General features: G+C 37.9%; 1 protein-coding gene across 1 annotated transcript; it reads left to right on the forward strand.

Moving 5' to 3' along the window:
* The first annotated feature begins 2,820 nt into the window (after window positions 1-2,820).
* On the forward strand, window positions 2,821-24,202 carry CAAP1 (caspase activity and apoptosis inhibitor 1). Its single transcript, XM_026115792.2, has 6 exons — window positions 2,821-3,147; window positions 4,271-4,471; window positions 6,008-6,092; window positions 6,613-6,688; window positions 16,500-16,573; window positions 21,654-24,202. Exons 1-6 carry the CDS (start codon window positions 3,016-3,018, stop codon window positions 21,995-21,997), a joined length of 912 nt encoding a protein of 303 aa, XP_025971577.1. The 5' UTR covers window positions 2,821-3,015; the 3' UTR covers window positions 21,998-24,202.
* The last annotated feature ends 899 nt before the right edge of the window (window positions 24,203-25,101 follow it).

Consider the following 25,101-nt stretch of genomic DNA (forward strand, 5'->3'; position numbering starts at 1 on the left):
GCTGGCTGCTTCTGATTTGAGCTTGCTTTATCTTAAGTTCAACAGGGTAACAGTAAAAGTACATCTGAGAGATTTTTAAGAACCCCTTGAAGAGATGTCTTTGTCCTCTACTAACAATTTATAGCTTCTCGTTAGTGCAATGATTGTTCTGTTGACATTTTTTCTGAGCTATAATGAAAGCCCTTAGAAGAATAACATGTTTTACTTCACACTAAACCTTTGCTGTTAGGCCTGCCAGTGGTTTTGTTTAGTGGCAGTGCTCAGTACTTTGATCAGACTTCAGCATGAGAATATAAAATGTCCTACTACGGAACAGAATGAGGAGTCAAAAACTCAGATCAGCTCCAGTTGCCTTTCTCTCTAGTTGTATTTGCTAAGACATATGGAGACTGTAATCGCAGAACTTGAGGCATGTAAATGAACAGACTTTACAAAATGATTATTATGATAAGCTTTACCCTCCTCTGGGCCTAATCTCAGCCACACATAAAAAAAACCCCACTGAGTAATGTTCAGGTTGCAGAGAGAAAAAGACTGACCTTGAGTCTGAAGATGTATTAAATGAATGTAGAACTACATGTTCATGATTTCAGGATGCAATGTCTTCTGTATAACATGACATGCTAAATAATCTGCTACAGAAGAATAATACTGCAGAATAGTACTGAAGAGCTAATTGTAAATACTTTGGGAAAATGTATAGCCTACTGATTCCAACTGTGTGATTTTTTTCATCAAAAATATTTAGTTAGTCTGTCTTAGCTGAATTACCTGATTTATTACTATGTACTCTGATCATTTACTATCACTTTTTTTTTCCCTATCAACAAATCCAAAATGTAGGTATGGTAGACGTTTCCCACAGACAAAATCCCACAGATTTTGACGTTTCAAAATGTGTTCTGAATAGAGTGTAAAATTAAATGTTCATCAACAAGGTACCATATGGTACTGTTAACCAACCTAAAGGAATTTTTGGGCATTTTCAGAATCCATATTCTTCCTGCGTTTATTCACTGTAGAGATTAAGCACTCCACTTAGGTGGGAATTTTTTTTTCCAGCCTTTCTGGTTGCAAAGATGAGTTTGCAAATGTGGACCAAGTCACTATTGATCTGTATCAAAGAGATGGAAACAATAGTGTGAAGTATGAACTACTCCTTTTTTGATGGTTAATTCTGAAGCCTAATCATGACTCCTTAAATGCCAGTATTGTTAGCAATAGCCTTATCAAAACACATAGGTAGCTTCCTTACTGTGTGTGAGTAGATGCCATATTCATTGAAATCATGTTCCACATAAATAAAGGTGCAGGTTTTGTATATAATAGCAGCTCAGACAGTTATTATATATTTGATTATTTCTGATTTATCTTTAAAAGTCAAATACTCTCCCTTGTTTGGATTCCTAAACATCCAAGAGAAAAAGGAAGAAGCTGAACAACCCAGTGATACAGAGAAAGGTGGATTAGATCTCAGTGAATCACTCAAACCAGTTCACTTTTACATCACAGACAAAAAAAAAAAAAAAAACTGTTTAACCTTTTATTTTCCATTTAGATGCTGAAAACATGCCATTTTTATTTCAAACTGGTATGTCCCTCTTCTATATCTCCTGATTACTTTACTGAAATCTCCACTTCCACTATCTTTGAGTATGCTAAGGCTAATGTTTTATGATCATCAGTATGAAGATCTATGTCCAACCAGATTAACCTATCAGTACAGACTAATCTGTCTCAAACTGAAGTCTCAGTAGAAGTTAGCGACAGTCAGTGAGAAATTTCTGGGGCAGATGATTCTCAGAGGGCCTAAGAGCTCTGAAGAACTCAGATATAAAGAAGATAAGGTGTTAATTGTGACATGCCACCTATTGCTTAAAACTTCACACCAGAGGCTTGGGAACAGCAAGCTGTAACACACATTTTTGAAAAGGCCTGCAAGTTGAATCCATGGAACAATAGCTAAATCAGATGATCTGGTGGGCAGACTGTATGGACTATAGAAAAGACCAGATGCAGTAAACATGGAGAAATATATGAAAGTTGGGCTTTTGTAGACAGGACATTTCACAAATCTATTCAGATTTTTTGCAGGTGACATGAGTACACAAACCATGTAATTTGGCTGCTTGGATTTGCTTTAGACTTGATGACATCTACTTGGATTTCTAAAAGACTTCCAACAGGCTCCTCAGTTTCTAAAAGCTGCTAAGGAAAAGGTCTGCATGCTGATTAGTAACAGGCTAAAAGACGGGAAAAAACAGTCAGGGTTAAATAGTCATTGTGGAGAAATCAGGCATACATGCACAAGTGATTTGCCAACACCTCAAAACCAGTTCTATTTTCACCTTGCCATCTGAAAAAATGTATAATGACACTGAAAAAGCCAGACCACTCCAATCCCATAAATGCAGAACAAAGAAAAGCAAAGGCAGGGGCCAATTACTGCAACAGCAGCAACTCAACATGTAGGATGCTGGGGCCTGGGAGAGTTTGACACATGCACGTGGGGGGTCCGCAGAGGCACAGGAACAGCAGAAGTACCCTGCTGTCCCTGTGAGCAGGGCAACAGCCGTCTCCCCTTTCTCCCAGCACGAGCGCTCAAGGGAAGGGAGCCGAACTCCACTGCGGGGAGCGGGCCAAGGCGCGGGAGGACATCCGCTGCCCACCCTCAGGCGCGGGCTGCTGCGCCGCCGCCTCACCCCCGCGCCGGGAACGTTCCCAACGGCTCCACGCACGCGCTCCGCCTCAGGGCGCGGAGGCCTCGGGGGCGGGGCCAGCTCCGCGGGGAGCCCCGCCCACCCCAGCGTGCGGTCTCCGCCCTCCGGAAGGGCGCTGACGTCCAGGAAGGCGGCCTATCGCGTCTCTGCCGGAAGCACGCTTTGCCGGGCGGGGGGGTCCGCTCTGTGCGGAGGGAGTGTCTTCGCGCCGCGGCTCCGCGGCGGGCTCGCATGTGACCGTTGGGGTAAGGGGTGCGGCGCTAACGGCCGCGGCCGGCCGGGGCCCGGCAGGGCGATGCCGGGCCGGAAGTCCTCAAAGGAGAAGAAGCGGCGCCGCTCTCGTTCTGCTTGCCCGGAGGGAGCCTCGGGGCCGACTGGCAGCGAGAGGAAGCGGCGGAGCACGGAGTCTAGCCATGGTGTCCCGGAGGTAACTCTGGGAGAACGGGCTGGCGGGCGGCTGCCTCCGGCAGGGTGGCTGGTGTCTTCTCCCCGCCGTGTCGGAGTTGGAGCGAGGGGGCGGTGAGGTCCTTCTCGCGGCAGGACTCGGGCTTTGCCCGCCTCCCGTGGCGCCCCCGGTGCGTGAGGCCTGGCGCTGTCTTCTCTGCCCATGGGGAAGGTTGGGTTGCAGGGGCCTGCTCCCTTTCCTCGCCTGGCTCATTGCCATTGCTTTCTGTTCGGGCCTGTATTATGTGTGTTTTACGCTTGCGTTTTAGTGGCACAAACACAGGGCTAGTTACGTCTAGTCAATACCCGTCTACGTGAAGCGGGATAGAAGAGATGGTTCTGACTGGCTAGAGACAGATGCATAGCAGAGGCAGGCAAAGAGCTATGACAAGGAAGAGAAGCAGTGTGATGGTCTTCATACACGTCAAGGGAAAACTTGTATGTGTTCTCCCTGGGAAAAGTGACATGAGACACAAGCTTAGAGGTGGCCTGAATCATGAGGCCCATTTTTCAGAACTGTGGGTGTATTCTAGGAAGTTTTGGCTCTCAGGTACACAGCAGGCTACATGAATCCAATTCCTGAGTGAATCTCAACATCTTTAAAATGTGTCCCTGTCTGTTAACTGTATATATCTTCCACTGATAGAACTTTCTCGTACGAAGCCCACTTTTTTCAGAAAACTGTCCCACTCAGGGTATTGTTTGCATATCTCCATTTTAGCAGGATAATTTTAAGTTATCATATTAATGCTTTAACTATGCAAAAAAACTGGAGAGAGATTTCTTGTTCTGTGAAGTGTAAATAGAAGCAGCAACTAGATGAATCAATTTCATTTGCAGATAATATATTCTCATTAATACTGAAAAGTAATTCTTGCTTCTTAAAAGGTTGTAAGAGTTTCTCTTGCATAGAGTTGGTTTCAGTATATAACTTCCCCAATGCAGTTACTTTGCAAACTAAAACAGTATTTGGAAGCTTGTAGGTGACTTGCAATTCTAAAATGTTCTGAAGGAAGAACTATTGCTAGCATAAATGAAGCTGTAAGTTTTCTTCTTTTCTAGTTCACTGGAAAACATGGAAATTGTATTTTCCCACTCAATTTTAGGAAGCAAAATGCAATGTACCATCCGGAGATAAAGATGAAGAAGTTGAACAAGCCAGTGATATAGAGGAAGGTGGATTAGATCTCAGTGTGTCACTCAAACCAGTCAGTTTCTACATCACAGACAAAAAAGAAATGCTTCAACAGTGTTTCTGTGTCATAGGAGAGAAGAAATTGCAGAAGATGCTGCCAGATATTTTAAAGGTACTAATATATATTTGCTTTTTATACTGATTTTACAGCTTGAATGCTTTTGTAATAAACTCTGTTTCTCTTTTAAGTCTAGAGGGCTTCCAACTAAAAACCTGCCTGTGTATTTCTTAAATCAAGGTTATGTAAAGTTTGAAAGTGGGACATTTTTGAGATTTGGTATAGTTCTAACTTATTCCTTTTTCTGTTGTTCAGCTGTTGCTGAATTGCAAGCTGTTTATTTTTACACTCTCCATAAGTATTGGTTAGTCCTATTGAAAAGGAGCTTCATAACTGCATGAATAGTGAATTCAGTTGTGATATTCAGTATTAAATATGCTAATTGTTATTAAAAGTTTGACTTATATTTGTGTCAGCTGAATTTCTTTTTATGTTATTAAAGCAAAGCCCTCCTGGATAGATAGTTCTTGGAAGCTGTAACTTTTGTGGACTTTATTAGTGCTGTCTTTAGAGATTTACTGGCTTAGAACATACACTTTCTGAATCTTGTGAACTAGAGGACTCAGTAAAGAAAGTAGGTTAGCAGTCTATACAGAAGAAAAGGCTGCAGGTGAAATGTTTGATCTGCTTGTTTTTCAATGTTTGTCTTGATCTGAGAGTCATATTGTTGATATAACTGAGGCAGTACTTATTCACTGTAAGCTGTTAATGAATTGCATGCAGTCTCATCTATTTTTCATCTCTGAGAGAAGAAGAGAGGTCTGAGTGGTTAGAGGCAAAGGTATTACTGAGTTGGAAGTGAAGAGCTTTGTGGTATAGCACCAAACTTACAGTAGCATCAATGTTACAATATGCTCAGTACTTACTAATTTGGGTACCTGTACATGGTATCATAGTTCGTTTAGAAGTGTGAAGCTGTCACTTGATGAAGAGGACTCTATCTAGACTTTGACAGAACTGGATGATGTTCAAAAAGATAACAAATAAAAAAATACAAGGTTAACTGGAAGACCTGTGCACTTTATGGCAGTGTTTTATACATCGGTTACGAGGCTTATATGTTATGCATGAAGCACAAGAAAGTTATATATGAAGCCTGAGAAATGGATCACAATTTACATATTTCTCATGTTTCCTGTTGGTGTTTTGTCATTAGCAGTGTTTGTGTCAGTTCCTGAACTTGGATTCAGCGACTGGCCCAGGTCTATACAGACTTGGCTGCTCCCTAGTGATAGAAAGTTAGGAGTAATCTGGGCCACAGTTGGTTTACTGTTTCATGCTTCACTGCTATGCCTCAGTATTTCTGCTGCTCAGTGTTGCAGCCACAGTGAAAATTCTCAGCCATAGGTCAAGTAACTGATACTGTTTATTGCTTAATTTTTCAAAAGCATTATTTTTGGTGGTTGTTACAATTGAAACAACTACCTGGGGTTTTTCAGTAATTGCATCAATGCGAGTCAGAATAGAGAAGGGACTTGTTAGCTTTTCCTATAGTGGGATTGGATTGGAGAGCTTATTATCATTCATGAGAGCTTATTATCATTCATAAGAAATTTTTAGTAGCTAGTGGTCTCTTATCTCTCTTCTTAGAACTGTTCCATGGAGGAAATTAAAAGGCTTTGCTTGGAGCAGTTGGAGCTGTTATCTGAAAAAAAACTGTTGAAGATTCTCGAAGGTATAAATAAAACTTTTCTTCTCTGGTGTACAGTGGTGCCTAAAAATGAAAAAAAGTAGGACTGCTTTTGCCTACCTTGTTTAGGATATGGCATTCCAGCTTTTCAATATCTTATTGAATTTACTGTTGATACTTAAGGGCTAATTTCTGTAATAGTATTGCTGTCTTGTCAATTCAGTGGAGTGCTTTGGAATTTCAATTTGGCAGAGCATCTTCTGTTAGTCTTTCATGCCTCCTGTGCTTTACTTTAGTGAGTGTAGTACTGTAGTATCAACAGCAGTTCTCTGTTATTAAGTGATTTAATGTAACAGAAAAATGCTATAAACTAATCTTAGCTTGTGGCAAGCAGCTATTTTAGAAATCGCTTTTTGTGTCTGGGTTAGTCAAATTTTAGAACATCTCTTTCAGATGGGAAAAAATTCTCCTAATCTCAAGCAGAATTAATCATCAAAAATAAGACTGACTATGTAGTGTTAAGTCTATTACCTGGTTAAATTTTCATATGTTTGAAATTGTATAGGCAAGAATGGAGCTGATTCTGATACTGATGAGGATGCAGATGGAGGAGACAAGACTGGAGGTGAATCAGTCAGTCAGTGAGTAAAAGAAAGCACTTTGAAATTTAATTTAGAAAAACTGAATGATACTGAAATTTCTCATGAGAAATGATCAAATGTAACACCGAAAGACCCCATCACTATATCCCTGATTATGTGATTAATCCAGTAGAATGGCAATGATTTGTTATTGCTAGAAAGGATTAAACTTAAAAACACAGCTGTGTTACTCTAAAACATCAAATTTGTCTTAGGCACATAAATGAGTTTTGCAGTGTCATTATTGCCTATCAGTTGAGTTGTAGTACAAATCAAACATGCACACCCTTAGCCTGCAGCAAAAGTGTTGTAATTTGGTTTAGTTTAACCCTCTTTCACTGGGCTAAAGTAGATTGAACAACCCCTTTACACTTAGGTCAATGAACAGTAGTAAAAGTACTTTCAGTTTGGCTGAGACATCTCTTCCTTTCCCTCCTTTGTGGTCCTTGGTTCCTGTCCCATTTGAAGCAGCGCCGTCACTCACCTGATCCCATGATCTCTGCTGTGGTCCTTATATAAGGTTTAGGCTTTCAAGCAGAGGTTTCTGGTTGCTTATTCCTAGGCTGGCATCTGCCAATTTTAAAAAATACCAACACTTCTTAACATACTTGTATTTTAGTTCTGTCTTTTAAAGACAAAAGTCTTGTGTAGTATGTTACTGAATCAATTCTTTTTAGAAGGGGTAAACCCTGTCTGGCAGTTTCTAGGAAAGTAGTTCAGGAGAGAAATAAAGTTAATAGTCATCAGTCACTGATAATTATATTAAATAATATTTCAACTATTATGAGTCCAGTCCTGTTCTTACAAAATAACAAGCCTGTATGAATGCCGTAATTTTGCTTTCTTGGATGCTGACTCAGTTACAGCTGGTCCACAGATCCAGTGCATAGACTAAATAATCACTGTGAGAGGCAGTTGACTTACATGAGGTTTGGGCTGATTAAGGTGCCTTTTAGTTGCTGATTTGGCTAGTTTATCTAGATTTACAAAGTTGAAATAGAGAGATGGGAAGGGTGATGACAGTAATCCAAACTTCACTTTCTGGTCAGTATTTTGATTCAAGAGACCTAGTTTCTGATCCTGTCTTTGGCCTAAAGAGGTTATGAAGTTATTAAAGTCATTTTCTTTGATCTCGTCTTGTCATACATTAGGTTCTTAAAAGCACAAAGGCTCTATGAGATACTAAGATATGTGATGTTTCAGGTTTTTCATATGTGATGCAGTTTTAGTACCTTCTGTCACTGCTTCTTCTAGGTTTCCATTGGGACCTGCTTTGTGACTATATTATCTGCTTTGCTACCTGTTTCTTACAAGGTCTGTGAATGGTGCCATTTAGACCCATTTATGTGGACTAATTTAGTCTCTTGGTCTTTACCCTCTGCTGAACACTTATAACATTGGGTGTTTTTTTTTTTTAATTTACTAAATATCAGGTCGCTTTCTGTAAAGTTTCTTTGCCAGTGACTGATGTTTTGCCAGTGAACTTTTAAATAGAGTGGTGTTTTTGGCTAAGGAAACCGTGAAAAATGACACAGAATTTTGATGTCTGGAGAAATTCTGAGATTTTTTTTATTGAGGCCTAATTCAAATAATCTCTGTCCCAGAGAGGAATAGCTGATTCAGTGCTACAAGATTTCAGGAAGGTAGTTCCATGTTCCCAAGGGGTTTCACAACTACTGTTCAGAACATTTAGTTAAGATCTCTAGCTACAGAAGATTGAATAAAATTTTATTTATGTGCAAATAAAGTAAGCTGGAGCTGGGAAAAAACTGAAAGGTGGAAATTATTGTCACTTAATGAATAAAACATGACAGAAAGAAAGAAAAAAATAGAATTATAATTTTTAACTAATGGATATTTGAAGGCACTGAACAATCCTGTGCCACTTGCCCATGGCAAGTAGGAAACTTGAACATCTATAGGATCTAAATTGCGAATTGAGTTTACCATCCTTACTATTGTACAGAAAACCTTCTACGCATAGCTGTGTAGAAGTACAGCGGAATTAAAACTGGTCAGCTTCTTCAATCTTTGCTGCAGTTAGCAGAAACTGGCATAGCTAGGTCACTTAGCTGATGAAAAAGAAGTGAGCAGTGATGATAGCAAAATCAAGAAGAAAGTGTTAAAGAAGAAAAAGAAACTGAGTATCTGATTGAAAGTACAGAGAACAGATTGCTGTTCCTTCCCTTAAAGAACAGAAAATGGTTGAGATGTCTCTGTTTCTTGTAACTCCCTCTCAGTACTGTTAGAAGACTTTGATATTTCAGATGCCTCCAGACTGCTGAGGCATGATATTTTGTTGTAGTAACTGTGGTATGTTTATCTTTCTCCTTTTAATAGAGTGAGACTTAAATAATATGTTTCACAAGGGAGTGTTATCCCTGAACACAAGAGTCTTTTGGCCCTTAGGTTCAACCATGTGTTAGCTTTAACAAGAACTGAGAAGGGAAAGCTGTTAGGAAGGTAGAGAAATAGAGCAAAAATAAGTAAAATGAGAGATGTTAAGGTTTTTATTTATGATTAAGCTCTTGCTCAGCAAGTAGATTGATATTATGCTTCTACAGCAGTAAAATGTCACAAGTCTTTTTCACTACTTAGTTCTATCCTTAGGAATTGAGATTTTTTTTTTTTTTTTGCAACCTATATGTGAATGAATATAAATGTAACTTTGAAAAACTTCAGAAAACTGTTTCAGCCAGAGCAGCAACAAGTCAGTAGCAGAGAAGATGAAGATGCAACAGTGAAGAAGCAGCAAAAAGTCTGACTGAAGTAAACTTATGTTGGTTATGATCATTAATAGCTTTTTAATTGTAATTGAGTTTAAATGGGCAAATTTGTCTGTCCTAGGAAGAAAAAAGGCTTTTCAGAAAGAAAAACGGCAATTCCTTTGTTTATACTCTCAATGAAGATTCAGTATAGTTTATGTCAGTGTTTTATTTCTTGTAAAGTGCTACATTTTTCTGGATTATATCAATGATACAACATTGGACGGTTTTTTTGTTTTAAATCCTATTTGTCTTGTTTGTTTGGATGAACATGTAAATGTGACAATCTAGTCAGATTTATTAGCTTGTTGGGAAAATCAGCTTGATTTGTTTCTTTGATCCCAGTTCTGGTTTAAAAAGTACTGACAAGCTTCAACAATACCCATTTATCAATAGAGATCCAGAAGGCTTAAACCAACACATCTGAGGAAATTCAAATTATATCCAAATGCACAGGCTTTCCTGGAAGAGTGTATTGTTCATACTGTGCTTTTTATTTTCCCAAAATATGCAAATACACGTCTGTCTTCAAAGACCAGCTTAAGTCTAACTGCATCTGTGTGACTAAAAGTAGCAGGGATTTAGAGAAGCTTCTCCAGGTACGGAGAGAGTTCCAAGTTGCAAAACTCAGATCTTAATCCAAGGCCCTTACACAGCATCACATCTGTAATTGCAGTTTTAACCTTCATTTTTCTGATACATATATGAAAGTCCTCGTTCTGTTGGTACAACCAGAGGTCCTGAGGTTTTTCTTCAAGTTCAGCTCCGTAAAAAGCTTCAGCTGTTTCTATCAGCATGTGAAACAGTTGTTCTGTTATTTTGTCATTGACATATTCAAAGTCGAAAATCGAAGTGATTCTAGAAATTCTGAAATAATTGTGCGGAAGGACAGAAGCATCAGGACCTATGTTTGCCAAAAGCTGAAAATTGCTGTTACAGTAGATGTCTTCCATTACTTGAGAACTCTGAGTAGCTTAAGTATGCAGTTCTCAAATCTTTACTATTATTTGTCTCTGTCTTGCCATTCTGCAATGGAGTACTGCTAAGTCAAGAGAATTGCTGTAGACCAAGCTTTTCAATTAAATGACAGACTGTTAATTGAAAGGATTTAGCCAATTAACATCCTTCAAAATGAGCTATATATTCTTCCCATCTCATTTCAGAGGTGTAAGCAGGTTCTTAAGCTACTTCTTTCCCATTCCCTGAACTGTATCTTTAAATATCCTCTGATAGAAGGACTGAAAATGTATTACTGGCTGTAGTAATAGAACATGTAGTAAAAGAACAAAAATACCAGATATAGTTTATGGAGATCATACGTTCATGTGTGTAATGTGAGCAAATTATCTTTTGCTCTGAAGTTTCATATGCTTATGATTTCAACATGGCAAAACTTTCAGTTTAATATTCACAGTTGGAAGAGTTTTGGAGACTTTTTGCAACTTTGTTGTCATGAGCACAATTTGGGCTTGGTTTGCTTTAGCAAGGTTATCAGTCTAAATGTTTTCCTTATTTCAACATACTTTGCTTCTAGATACTGAACTGATCTGAAGCTTGCAATTGCCATCTGATGTTTGACTAGTCTAGGACAATTTGGTTATCTCTACCATTTGGAGTCACTGGAAGAACAGGACACGTGGATCACTGAATATTAGCACTTGGCATCTTTTCACTGTCTTCTTTTCTGATAGTGGTCTTGTACTGCACTTGTCATGGGACTGAAGGACTTTTCTTAGCACATTAAACTGTTTGATTAGCATCTGTCATTTGGAATACTTTTTCCTGAGGGGCAGTACTTCATAAGGTACTCTGTTCCTCCCTCCCTCTTCCCCTCCCCATCTGAAGTTTTACCTCAGGAGTGTACATCTTCTTTACGTCAGAGGAGCAGAGGTGCTGATCTCAGGCCTCATTTCAGAGTTTAGGTGGATGTTTCTTAGTGACCATTAAAAGTCCTGTAAGAAGTGTCAGGCCTTAAACTTTAGTATAGGTGAGTGACTTATGTTTTAAGGTTAATTCAATCAAGCCTTGATGAGGCTTGATCTGTAGGTTGGAATTTCCCCAAAACAAACAGCTTTGGAGCTGGATAGAGTCCATTTTTCTAATCTAGTGCCTTGTGATTGTATCTCATATTGTCAGCCTGTCTTCTAGTCCAGTAATTCATAACCTTTGTTTCTGCTGCAGATCTTTTCCTTCTGGTTTGGTCTTCAGCCCTAGCTACTGCTGCAGCTTGAAATCTCAGTCCGTAGCTGTCCACAGCTCCAGCCAGTATCCTTTTTCTCTAACCTGTGCTGATATCTTATTGCACTGTGCATAATCTGCTAGAACTGTGGTACGAACTGACCCTTGACCCTGATTGTTTCCATAGCTGTGCAAATTCCAGTATACAGCAAGCTGTAATAGGTAGGTGCTCTATGCTGAAAAGAATGTGCTTTGCAAATCTGTTGACGGCAGATTCCTTGGCTGTCTTCTCTTTAAAAAAAAAAAAAAAAAGAAAAAAGAAAAAAATCATAGTTTGTCTCTTTGAAGAGTGGCTTTGAACTTAGCTGTCATTCTAAAGGAGGAATCATTTTTAATGACATAAAAAGAGGGAGCTCCAAATTAATGTGGTCAGTTACTAAGCAACATTGACATGAAAGAAGAGGATATTATATTGCACACTATGTCATTACCTTAGTTTTAGATTAGCATATCTTCTGCTCCCATTGAAGATGTGATTTATGCCCCCCTTTTCTTAAGTCTATGTGTCAAATTTAAAAAAATGTTGCTTACTAACAAGGTTAACAAGCTGAGAGCAAAACTGAACTGTAAACTGAAGTGCTTGTGGTTGGCCACAAGATGGTGCAAAATACCTGCCTATTAAGTAGAGAAGATTGACCATTGATCCAACCCAACCAATTCTGATAAAGTAAAATGTTCTGTAAAAGACTATTTTGGGGATTCAAAAATTGTTTTGCTGACAGCAGGTAGTCTTTATAGGAACCTGTTTTTAGTGTAGCGGTTGATACTGACTAAGCAGCAAGGATAGATTTTACAAGAAGTTTTGATGTGTGATTTTTAGTTGATAATTTTTTTTGATAGCTGTTAAAAGGGATGTAGCTAGTTTCACTGTCTGTGTTTGAAAAAAGCTGCACAGAGGTCCTGCATAGAGGTCACTCTGAAGTTTGTCAAATGGATGATTATAATTCTTCAGTGGAATTTGGCTTCAGGACTGTGGGTAGCAAGAACTTTATATTAGAAACTTGGAGTTTCGTGACTTCTTTCTTCTTGAAAACTATTTGATGACACAAAATTAGTTTCCCAAGCAACACGTTGCTGTCAAGCACTGAGATGACTACTCAGTTCAAAAGGATGAAGGGTGTGCGTGTGTGTGTGTGTGTGTGTGTGTGGATAGGACAGAGAGGCAGGAGCTTGCAGCCCTTACACCTTTTGCTCTTAGTGATGAGTAGGCATTGTGGGGGCATCATGACCTTATCTTGGTCAAGAGTTGAGTGACTGAGTATGCTAAATTATGGCTGACAATGGTAGAAGTTACTTAACTTGCTAGGAGTAGCACTTGCAGAAACATTAACAATATGCATGGCCTCATCCTATTCCTCCTTTCCAGCTGATCAGGATGGAGGACTACTTGTGAAATATATATGTATATATATTTATATACACATTTGTTTATATTGTGTGTGTGTGTGTGTGTGTATTATGGCCTTTGACTCTTAATCAATCCAGTAGCAGATCCCAGATCCCCTAGTCTCCCTGTTTCCTGGCACTTGGAGGTATGAGCCCACCAGGTTTGGAGCCCTGCTCCAGCTGCTGGTAGTCGGACTTCCTTGCATGCACATGCATAGAGATAAATGGGTCTCTCCATTAGCTGGTTCAGACTTATGATGTCCCCAGTGGCTGATTCTTAGTCCCCTGGTTTCTTGGGCATCTAGCTTGGAAGTATGGTCCTTCCAGTTGCATACTTGCAGACCCTAGTGTCTCTCTGGAATTTGGACCCAGACCTTACAGTCTCTCTGGTAACTGGCTTCCAAACCTCTTATCCTGCTTGCTGGCTAATCTAGCTTGGAGTGCCCTCACAAATTACATACGTCTACATATACACCAATGCACAATATTGAAGTTCCCTAAGCAAGTGTGTGCATGCTGCAGTCTGTCCAGTTGCTGGCACTTAGACTTACACACAGACACACAGAATAGAGAGCTCACTCGTTCACAAAAATGGTTAGCAGCGCAGTTTAATATGAAGACGGAATAGACTCCAGTGATCAGGCACAGGGTTTGGCCAGAAAACTGTACTGACAAGCAACCTGTTTATGCTCAATTGGCCCCTATTATCTCCTTTGCCTGCCTTTGGTCGTACCTCTGAATATCTCATCACGTCTCACACATTTCCACAATCTTAAAAACATCCCATAGTAAGTTTTACACAGTTCTCAGATGCTGTTTGCAGCATCCTATAAGGAGACCCTTGCCCCTGTAGGCAGGCACAGTAAGCCCCTTCAGTCTGTAGGGAGGTCTGGGAAGCCTCTGCAGTTGACTGGTCTCATAAGGTTTCAGATGTGAACAGCAGACTGGTTGCTGTCCTTTGGCCATAGGAGCAGCTTGGTCAGGGTGCTGTCTTTGCACTGATTAGGTTACTGGGGTTGTTTTGCTTGCCATTGCTCTTCTGCTCCTCACTGGGCCTTTGTATTAATGGTGATTAAACCATAGTCACATAACCTAATGGAAAGGACAGCGCAAACAAGAACTAAGCATGATGAGTCTTGGCTGTGGCTCTACAGGTGACAGGAGACGAAAACCTGAAATTCCTGGAAAGGTGTACTGCGATAGTATTGTGGACTGATTTGATTGATAATCTGTGCTGGCATCTGACATAATCCCACCCAGTAATAGAGATTAGTGGAGAAATGTTGCTACCCAGGTGTCTGTCGCTCCCTCAGAGCAGAGCACCAGTTCAGCTTCGCTTCCAAGTGCTCTCTGGAGCGTGACACTGAGAAGTGGGAGGGAGTTTTGCATTTCACCCAGGCTAGACTGTGCAGTCTCACTAGAGTGGTAATTGAGATGGGACTCAGTTAAATGTAATTCTGTGTGTATGTCTACGAATGCAAAACATTTCCTGATACCCTTCCCTTTGCTTGGACCACCTAGTAAGTTGAGCATGGTAGTGTCATATTGTCGTGTTCCTTTTTTCCCATGACAACAGGGGGATCATACAGGGAAGCTTGAGACCCTGGTTAACGTGTCTTAAACCATCAAATACAGCAGACCCAATTTATTTGTAGAGTTCCTGGGCTTGTTCTACATGGGCTTATTCTACATCTAACAGGTATGGGCTGTAATCCATCTTGCAATACCTCTAGCCTTCTTGGTGCAAGACTGAGGCCTAAAATAGAAGATAGATGAGTGAACTCTTGTACATGAAGAAGCAAAGTTTGAGTGATTTTTATAAGGAGATTAGTCTATATATACAGCTTCATGTTCAATATATCTATTTGTACATCTAGCTTGTGTCTGCTCCTTCTCTTTCAGCCCTGTCTGGGAATGGAATATCCAACAGAAATTATACAGAACTGGGCTTGGGAGAATACTTTGAGATGAGTAAATAGGGAAGCAGAGTTAAAGGAAAACACACCACTGAGATGTTCTGAGAAAAATGTATCATAGAAAATAATCTATTCCTAGTTTAGTATAATGGCAGTGGGCAGTAGATATCTTTTGGGGTTTCTCTACTTCAAGTGAGCATTTTCTACTGATGCAGAACACTTTTAACTTCTTTTCGAATGCAGTGTCCACATGAAAACGTCCACGCTTTCTCATTATCATTTGTGGCACATCTACATAAGCATTTATGTTGCAATGGGTACAAAATATGTAGGAGAAACACAGTCAATTGATTTGTAACCTTTGCTATTATAGAAAAGGAAATAACCATCAAAGTAACTCTCTCTGAACCAATCTGGCTAGAAATATTGCAATGTTCTCCCTCCTGTCATGGTCATTGAACTTCTGAAACAAAAGTACTTTGACAACCTTGGGACAATAGATCTGTATTCAACTTCAGGGAAAGCTTTCAGGCCATTACTGGAAAACAAGTTGTTAAAGTCATTATGCTTACATCTCTGATATCAAAATATCTCTATCCTTTTTATGGTACTGTTTTGCTCCCACAGGTAGGTTGGTTGCATTGATTCCATATTAATATAGTATGTATTAAACCAGTACCACACAGACATCTGAGGTAGGAAATCATCCATTCTGCTGTCAGAAGGCTCATTAAATATGACATGTAGACTCCACTTGTGATTCTGGAGCCTTCTGTGAACACTGTCCTTCCTTCCTTCCTGTATATTTCACAATTTCTCATTTATATTTTCACAGCTTGTATATGTAGTGCATGTGGGAGGGAGACGAACATTTCACAGAAGTGTCTCTTCCTTGTAATGTGTATATAAAGTGTATGAAAGCTTAAAGGTCAAGTGTAAAAATCCTTAAACTGAAGGAAAAAATTGCATATTTTAAAATGGAGAAACACAAACACTGGACAGAATACAACCCAATAGTTTAAAAGCGTTTGCTTTTAAAAATGAGTCCTTTGTGAAAAGGTGAGATTTTACTACAGGAAAGGTAGGTGGTGGTGGGATAATAGTTCCTTCATGAAAATAGCTACTTAACTCCAAAATAAAAGAATAAATAATATCTGAGTACCTGAAACTATAGTTTTTCAAGTTATTTAGCTGTGTGATGATTTATTCTTGAGTTTTGGACTCAAGCTCCTCATATTAGGGAGATGCTGCCACTGAGGATTATTATTCTGAAAGACTAGTGTAGTGAGAAAAGTTACTTGTATATTACTAGGGAAAGCAAAGGAAAAAACTTTCTCAAGTGATTAGAATAGCCATATGTGAATTCCTTTCACCTTTTTTCATATGATAGCTTGCTTTTCAGCCTACCACCATATAGTTTCTTTAACGTAAAGCCAATGCTTCTTTGAAAAGTTGTCTTTATATTGTAAAATACATAGACAAAAATGTCTTCTTGTTTACTTCCAGACAGGATAACAGTATAGACTCTACTTCGTCTCTGAGAGAAGACAGCAAGCTGGAAGGTCAGGAATCAAAACAAGGTATGCAGTAGAGGAAATAGAGGTTTTGTATTCCTCATGCTGGGCAGTTCAAAGTAGCTAGTACCTCTCTCTTGATCAGGCCTCTCCATCAGGCCCAACTGCAAAAGAGGGCGAGGGAGCATTGAAAAAGTTTATTGTAGGAGTGTTGGCTCCTCAGTTCTGTGGGCCTGGACGGTTTTGTAGCCTTAAGAAGCAAAGCTCTTCAAAGCTTCCTAGTTTAGCATCAGAATTAGAGAATATAGTGGAGAGGGACATGACTGAAGGCTTGCAAGTCTCATTTGGCTCCTCATATCTAGTTTTTCAGCTAAAGAGGAACTTCAGTCATTTCTGTTTCTTAGTATATGGGTGATTGCTAATGCTGCCATTACTATTGTCTGGGTTCTGTGAGAGGCAATTTTACGTTGTGCTGATAGGATCATACAAGACTGCAGTAGTCTGTTTTGATATTTCCATTATAATAATTGTCTGGGAAAACACTGTTTATAATTTAATTATTCCATTAAATCTTGATATGTGATTTTTTTGCTTTGTTTGACTGTGCAGAGCAAAGGGTTATCTGAATGGTGCTTAACACTCACTACTCCAGATGACTGGCTCATTTTAGTTGAAGTCAGTGCTACAGAAAGTACACACTCAAATCCTTGGATCTCTGTGGGGGAAGTTTTGTACTGCCTATTTTCTCTTTTTAAATGCAAAACTGCCTTGGGTAGATATTCAGGTACTACAGTGACTGCCAGAATAAGAAATGCAAAGGCAGATACATGAGTGATATACATATGAGTACCTGCTGTATAAGGAAACCACTTGTTTAACCTGCATCAATATCTGTCAAGTGCTATGCTTACATGAACACTGTATAGCAGTTGCCAGTATTATTTTGTATGAGACACTAGAATTTTTACCATTTTTACCTTTTTTTATTTTCATTTGGACCAGCTGTACACAGTAACATCAGAAATAAATTTTCTGATCAGAGAATGTTGCAGATTCTTAATTTGTTGTATAGTCTTATAATATAGTTATATATCCTATATTATAGAATATATTCTTATATATGCTTATAGTATTTCTCTCCTGTGAAGATTTGATATTATTTGTTTCCTGTGATTCCTATTTCACAGTTCAGAACCCAGTGTTAAAGGTGCATTTTGGAACAACCTTGTGAAGCCTGTTTCTTTTCTGAAGTAATTAGTGAGGGGGATTAAATGGAGAAGGAAGGAGTCATAGTAAAAGCAGCAAAACTGTTAGGAACAGGTTGCTATGACTTTGTGAGGGATGCTTTAAGTATTTCTTCTTGTGCTATACAGAGTGACATTGGAACTGACAGATTTTTTGCGGATCTCTTCCACTTCTGTATTATCAAATTGATAACTGTTCCAGGTGATTGCTTCATTGTCCTTTTTTATGACTTTGTCAACCGCAGTATGACTTTGGGCTATAACAGCAGCTCCTCTCAAGATATTATCTTTAAAAAGATTTTGAGAATATCAGTATAACTTATGAAATACAACTCTGTAATCATTCTTATTGTGAGCTGGAGCCTATGATATGAAAGGAAAAGGGGTAGAGAGGAGCAGGTAAGCAAAAGCGATTTCACATTCACAAATTTCAAAACTGTAGCTGAAGGAAAAAGTACACATTATCAAAATGAAAGAGATGAGAACCTAACCAAGACTTTTCTTACTGTGTAAAATTACAGCTGCAAAAGAAGAAAATGAAGTCCATCAGCTAGTTAAATAGCATTCAAATGTCAAAGTGGTTGCACGAGTACTGTATATTATGCTGTTTTGGAGGCTTCAAATTCTGAGTGGAAACCAAGCCAGTTTTGCCCAGCTTCTTAGCCCATACAAATTCTCAGGCAGAGATGAATGACTAAAGATCTATTCATATTTTTCCTTAATATTTGATAAATTCCAAATGGAATTCAGTTTCATTTTGGTGGTGAATTAGGATTATATGCTCAGAAGTTAACTTCTGGAGTTTGAAATGCAGTTTGTTGATACACTTTCTTTTTGGTCCAGGGAAATGCTGTTCAATTGAGCAATGTGTTAGGTAAACACTGACTGATGCCAGGCAGCAAGACAGAAGAATTTGCATTCTTTAATCCTGTTGCATCTTATTTCTTTTGATCTTTCACCTACTTTGATTCTTACAAGATAACGTTGAGAAGATTATGTTCAAAGGTGATTTGGTAGTGTGAGAAATGGGGAAAACTGCATGTGAAAATGATGTAAAAGTCTTGAAGTTGTGACAGTAGGAACAGAGCAAAACTAGTTAGAATTGAAGAAGACTCTCAGGTGTGCATCTCATATGAGTGCTGTGCTGTGAGGATGATTTCCTATAACTTCAAAATTATTTTTGTTTTAGGTTTTAAGTTTTCACTACTTGAAAAATGTAATTTGTCTTAGAAAAAGCATAGTCTAAAACTCTGTGTGAACTTTATCCATGTGGCTAATCCTACATTTTTCTGAATTGAATCCACTTTCTTACATTCATCAGCTTTATCAGGATGTTGGACATGCTGCATGCATTAACAGCGTACTTCTCATGTGCCGTATATTCATTCCAGTATGATAGCTAATTTTTGCTGTCATATTCTTTAGCTATTGTTACTTGATGTTGGAGAATCATGATTGATGAATATCTAAGATCCTGAATCATGAGAGCCTTCTCAGTCTGGATAACATGCAGTATTCTTAAATAGGAACTTAAATGCTGTCCTGAATCATATAGCCTGTGATCAGGAATGATGATCTGAATATATATATTTTTTAAGTATACATAGTCAAAAAACCTTTAATCTTGAATAAATAAAAACCCAGAGGTTGTGTTTAAAAAGACTGCTGTTTCTAAAAGACAATCTGATCTTTCTGAAGACCAGGTAGTCTGATAAACCAACAAATTTTGGGATTTTTGGGGGGGGAGGCGGAGTGAGTGGGGGCAGGAAAACTGCATTTATATCTTCATATTTAATATTGGTTTCTTTTTTCACCTCATCAGGTAACAGTTTTGTCATAAAAGCAGAGGAAATTATGTTTTTTTAAAGATTCATCTTCTCTGCTTATGAATAAAAAGCAAATGCATACTTGCACCAAAACCAGTTCTATTAGGAATTTTAAAGAGAGTTGGATTTTTTCTAAAGCCTGTTTGTTTTTCTCTTAACAGTAAAATTGATTTCTTTTAAGGTTTATTGCTTAAACTATTTTTCAGCAAGGAAAAATTTAATTTTGATAGTTGCTCTTCTACTGCTAATCTTTGCACAGAACTTCCACTGAATGAGAGGAGTTTGCAGAAGGATCAAGAAGAAAATTATGACCCACTATATGCATGCAGAGTTTTTCAGTTTTTGCTTAAGTTTTCAAGAAATGCCTCCCATTTTTTTTTGCTGCATTTTTGAAGAAGTCCTTTATAATCAAAGGCACTGAAACACTAACAGCTTAAAACAAAGACTTCTGAAAATGTTATTCCAAAGGTCCTTTGCCTTTTACGGAAGGGGACAGAATTGCTCCTATCGGTCTGAAACCCAAATCTTCAAGGGAATGTTCTTATTTGGAAGAATGGTAATAAAATTATTTCCAGAAGTTTTGCGAGAATAAAACAGTAAAAATAAACATCTTCAAGAGAAAAAAGCCCATAATAGGAAGATAATTAGAGAGAGAGATTCAAATCATAGGTCCCTGCTGTGTTAGACTGCATTATTAATGTCTTTTTTTATAGTCTGAACATAAACAAAACTGATTGCCTGGTTGTCAAAAACAGCAATTCACAGAGGAAGTACTGCATTGGTTTCCAGTATATCAGGTTTTTTGTTGTTGTTGATGAGTGATACTCGCAAATCAATAATACTTCTAGCCCTGGAGATGTGAGATTCAGAACTAAGGTATGGATGGAGGAAACTAGTAATTCTTAAAAATAGCTCAGGGGAAGGGAGCATTTTAAAATTAGGTGTCAAAAGACTAAGGACTTTTTTTTTTGCTTTTTTAAAAGAATTAAATTTTAAAGGAGAACAGGTTTGCAATACTGTCTAAATATGTATTAAATACAGACTATCTTTGATATATAGGATCATTATGGAAAAAAAGTAGCTCACATAAGAATGTAAACCTTCCTTGAATCTTCATAGTAAGAAATTGCATGTATTTCAAAAATACAGGTGTGTAGCACTAAACACTCATTATTAATGAACTAGAGACACAGCCTTAACTATTGCATGGTGGTGCTACCATGCACAATTATAAAACTAGTAGCTTTACTGTCCTCTGGCTATGAATTATTCATTTAAGCACAAACCAATATTACTGGTAACTGTCCAGAGATGTAAAGGTTGGCCAAGCACTACTAATTTCTGATGCCAAGATGTTCAAAACAGTAGTGTCTCTGTAATCAAATTATGAGATCAGTTATGAAGGATTGTTAGAGTTTTGCTCTTATGTTACTGCACTAATTTTTGTCATAAACCCAAACCAATGCCAGAACTTTGTGTTTTACTGACCTGAACTAAACACATCTGAAACACTTGTGTGATAGACTCTAAAAAACTGCACTGTAAAGGGCGGGGGGGCGGCGGTGGTTACTTATTAGTCTTCAGTGTCCTGTTCAGCTACAGTGTCCTTCTCCTTTTAAAATACAGAAAATAGTTTTAAAGTGTCTTTTTTGAATTCCATTTTGAAAATTAAGTTTATTTTAAAATTAATAAACCATAATCAACCCCAGAGTTTCCCCATATCGGTTCTTATTTTACACTGCAGGGGCTTGTGATATAAAAGCTTATGACATTTTAATTAGGAAAATAGATCATGTAATTCCGTATGACGGAATAAATTTTCCAGACACTGCTGCTTTGCTATGCTGCATGTTCATCTAAACTGGAATAAAAATGCATTGAAACTTGTCTAAATTAGATCAGCCGTAAAAATTGGAGGAGAAAGAAGAGGAAATAGTTGTCTTCAATTTATAGATTTTTTTTTTTGTCACTCTCTGAATCTGTAGAGAAACACTTCGAGCAGAAGCAATTTTTAAGGTGAAAGGGAAATCTTTGTTAGGCTTCCTACCCTACATGATTGTTGCATTTGTGTTACAGGCAAAGGAGAAGACAGTGATGTCCTCAGCATCAATGCAGATGCATATGATAGTGACATAGAAGGCCCATGCAATGAAGAAGAGTGTCCAGATGTGCAAGAAAATACCGTCAGAAGTGGAGCTGGTCAGATAGATGACCTTCAAAAGGACATTGAGAAAAGCGTGAATGAGATACTGGGGTTGGCAGAATCCAGCCCAAAGGAGCCCAAATCAGCAACCTTACCTGTTCCTCCATCAGAAGATGTTCAGCCATCGGCACAACAGCTGGAGCTCCTGGAGCTTGAGATGAGGGCCAGAGCTATTAAGGCTTTAATGAAAGCTGGTGACGTAAAAAAACAGCCCTAAGGCTGTTGTTTTTAAATTATCAGTATTTGTTTTAAAAGACATCATGTCAGTTCTCTTTAGTGCTGAGGTATATTTGGACTGGCTATGACATTCCTCATTCAAACACATATTGTGTATCCTGACCTGTGACTTCAACAAAAACAACTGTCAATGGTTTACCTTGGCGTGCTGCTTCTATGAATTGCACAAATGGATTGGTTTGACACTGTACTTAGATCGGTGTCTCTTTGTGCTGGGTTATCTCTTTATGTGAATCACGAAGTCACAGATTGTATAGAGCTATGCCAGGAGCCTGGTGCCTTTAAGAGAGGTTAAAAGAACAAAGTTCTTTATAACCCCCGGTTAGAAATTAACCAGCTATTTTATTTATGAGCAACTTGTTAACTATTTGAGAATCTTGATTTATATATGCTTCATTAAAAATACCATTTTGAAGAGGTCTTTTGCGGTGTGACTGCCTTCACCATTCTGTGATGTGATATGAGATGCTTATTTCTCCGTGGAGCCCAGCTTATAGTAATGTAAATGTACAGGTTAAAATGAGTGATGGTTCACTTTGCAAAGTTAAAAGGATGATTAATTTTTAGAAATTTAAATTGCTTAGAGGGTGTGTTTTTTCTCTTTTAAGAAAACAATTGAACTATGTTATTGTTAGTTATAAGAAAGCCTGGAAGTGACACACACTAGAGTTTTTATGCTGTTGGTTCATTAATTTTGTTGCTGTCCTATACTGTCATCTTGTGTGTCTTAACAGAAATCAAGAAAACAGTCTTTTTCCTGACTGTGAAGCTTTTTTCTTGAATACTTAGCATAATATTTAGGGCAATACAGCAAATCAGAGACTATTTAAAAGACCTTGAGTTTTTGACATTTAGCTGATATAGTCATTTCATGTCCAATGTAAATAGGAAAATCTACCTAATTTCCATATAAATGCTTTTTAGAAAAGACATTTCATTTATTTCTATTATATAGGGTTTAAAAAACACAAATTTAAGTTTTCCATTTCAATTATCCTTCCTTATAAGTAACTTGTATTATATAGTTCATTTCCCTGCTATGATTACTTTTAATAGTTAAACTAATTCTGATTTTGTTGGGAAGTAGTGCTTTTTTTTGCTTGGCTGCTAATGAACTGCATGTTAAAATTTGTGTGTGTGCATGTGTGTATGTATACACATGCACACACAGAAACAGATACCCCTTCCTCCCTTTCACCTCCTGACTTTCATTAAGGTATGAAGTTTGTGTGTATGGTCCTTGCTAAGTAAAATCATTTGTTGCATATTGTTATACTGAGTATTCCTTTGTTTTCTTTTTTTTAGAAAGCAAATAAGATACTTAGCAGTAGTAGCATAGAATAATGTCTACATGCTACTTTGAAATACTACTGTAGACATTGTTCTAGTCATATACTATATCTTAAATGTTCTTAAAACATTTATAATTTTCCATTTTCCCTTTTAGCCATTTTCCTTTTTTTAACACTTTTCTCTTTTAACTCTTTTCCTTTTTGAACCCTTTTCCTTTTTTCCCCTTCTTTTCTTGGTACATATGTCTTTAATAGCAAGCTTCTTATGTATTTTTTAAAAGTAAAGTAGGATGCTGGAGAAAATAAATCAACAGTGCTGTAAATAAAATGGAAACTATGTAGTGTAGCATAAATTTGATTACAAACTAAAAACTTCATTAAACACAGCTGAGAGAATTCTTACAGTGAGCATCCTCTAATGATGGCAGTGACCTGAGTGAATTACAGCTGACTTCAGTCACTGTATCCACAACAACTTTTTCCCATTATTTTTAGCAACTGGAGGACATATGTTGGAATATATACATCCACTTCAGTAGATAACTTTCTCAATCTCTGTGTTGTCTTCAATTAATTTTATTTAGCTGTTTGGGGAACCTGTGATTTATTTGAGGATGAAGATACATAAGCAGGTAATTGGGGAAAGGTGGTTGGCAAAACCTAGGTATGCTGTCTTGTTCTTTTACTGTAAAGCCATAAGCTAGTAGAACTATGTCAAACTGTAAAAATTAGTTTTTCTGCTTCTGTACTAATATATCCCCTATCCTTAAGGTACTGAATACCTCACTTTGCCTACATATGGGAACTGAAAATCTTACCTGCAAGAACATCTGCTTCCTAACCATATTAGTGCAAACGCATGTATCATAGCCAATAAGAAAACTTGATTTTTATTGTTTGCCTCTGCTCTTTCATTTCAAGGTTCTTTTGCCAGTTCTCCCTACAACCCACAATAGCATTGATGAGGCTTTTAAAATCCTAAGCAATATGAATAAGAAAAATCAATTCTTAATATTAAAGAAGAATGTACGATAGTGTAATAGCTGATTCATAAAACAAATGTTTCTGGATTTGTCTTTTCTTTTCAGCTAGAACTCTCTACCATCTATGGGTTCACCAGCAATTTATCCTCCCACCAAGATAGGTCGTTTCTTGCTGACTGCAAAGTCCTGTGTGGCTCTGATGTACTTCTGCCAGCCATGAAATAGTAAACGCTTATTTGATGCAGCAGTCATGCTTTGGTAATGCATAACATGGATTGTATTAGCAAAGCTAAATGGAAATCGAGTTTAATTCAGAAATATGTTCCACATCCCACTAGAACAACTGAGACAGTTAACTATACAAAGTCTTTTTGCATAGTGACATCACAGAATTATGCATTTGCAGTTGTATGGAAACTAAGAAGTGCTGCTTCAATTTTCAAATTAGTACTTGGTTTTCTTCTACTGACTAGTTATTGGAGGCTTTTAGCATTTATTTGTGAGCTGAGCTGCATTTTCATACTGTTTTTTCAGGTCAGCTGTAAGAGTTCATTTTATAGTCTATTGATACTCTCAAAGGTTGTTATTTCAAGGTTTCTAGCATGAAATATGTGCTAAGCTTTTCATAATATGTTAATATAAAAAAGAGAAAAAGGCTTACTATGCATATGATAAGGTATGTAACTACAATCCAATTAAATATGAAATTAGGAGAAGGATTCCAAGAAAATTAAACTCTTTATTAAAAAAATACATATTATGAGAGACCTCATGTGACTGATTACACAAGTGTTAATTCATTTTTAGGA

Source organism: Dromaius novaehollandiae, chromosome Z, assembly GCF_036370855.1.
Source record: "Dromaius novaehollandiae isolate bDroNov1 chromosome Z, bDroNov1.hap1, whole genome shotgun sequence".
NCBI lineage: Eukaryota > Metazoa > Chordata > Aves > Casuariiformes > Dromaiidae > Dromaius > Dromaius novaehollandiae.

Excerpts from the sequence above, each read along its gene's own strand:
- CAAP1 (XM_026115792.2), top strand. The coding sequence starts at position 3,016 with ATGCCGGGCCGGAAGTCCTCAAAGGAGAAGAAGCGGCGCCGCTCTCGT. Across the intron at positions 3,148-4,270 it reads CTAGCCATGGTGTCCCGGAG|GAAGCAAAATGCAATGTACC; the intron begins GTAACTCTGGGA and ends ACTCAATTTTAG. Across the intron at positions 4,472-6,007 it reads TGCTGCCAGATATTTTAAAG|AACTGTTCCATGGAGGAAAT; the intron begins GTACTAATATAT and ends CTCTCTTCTTAG.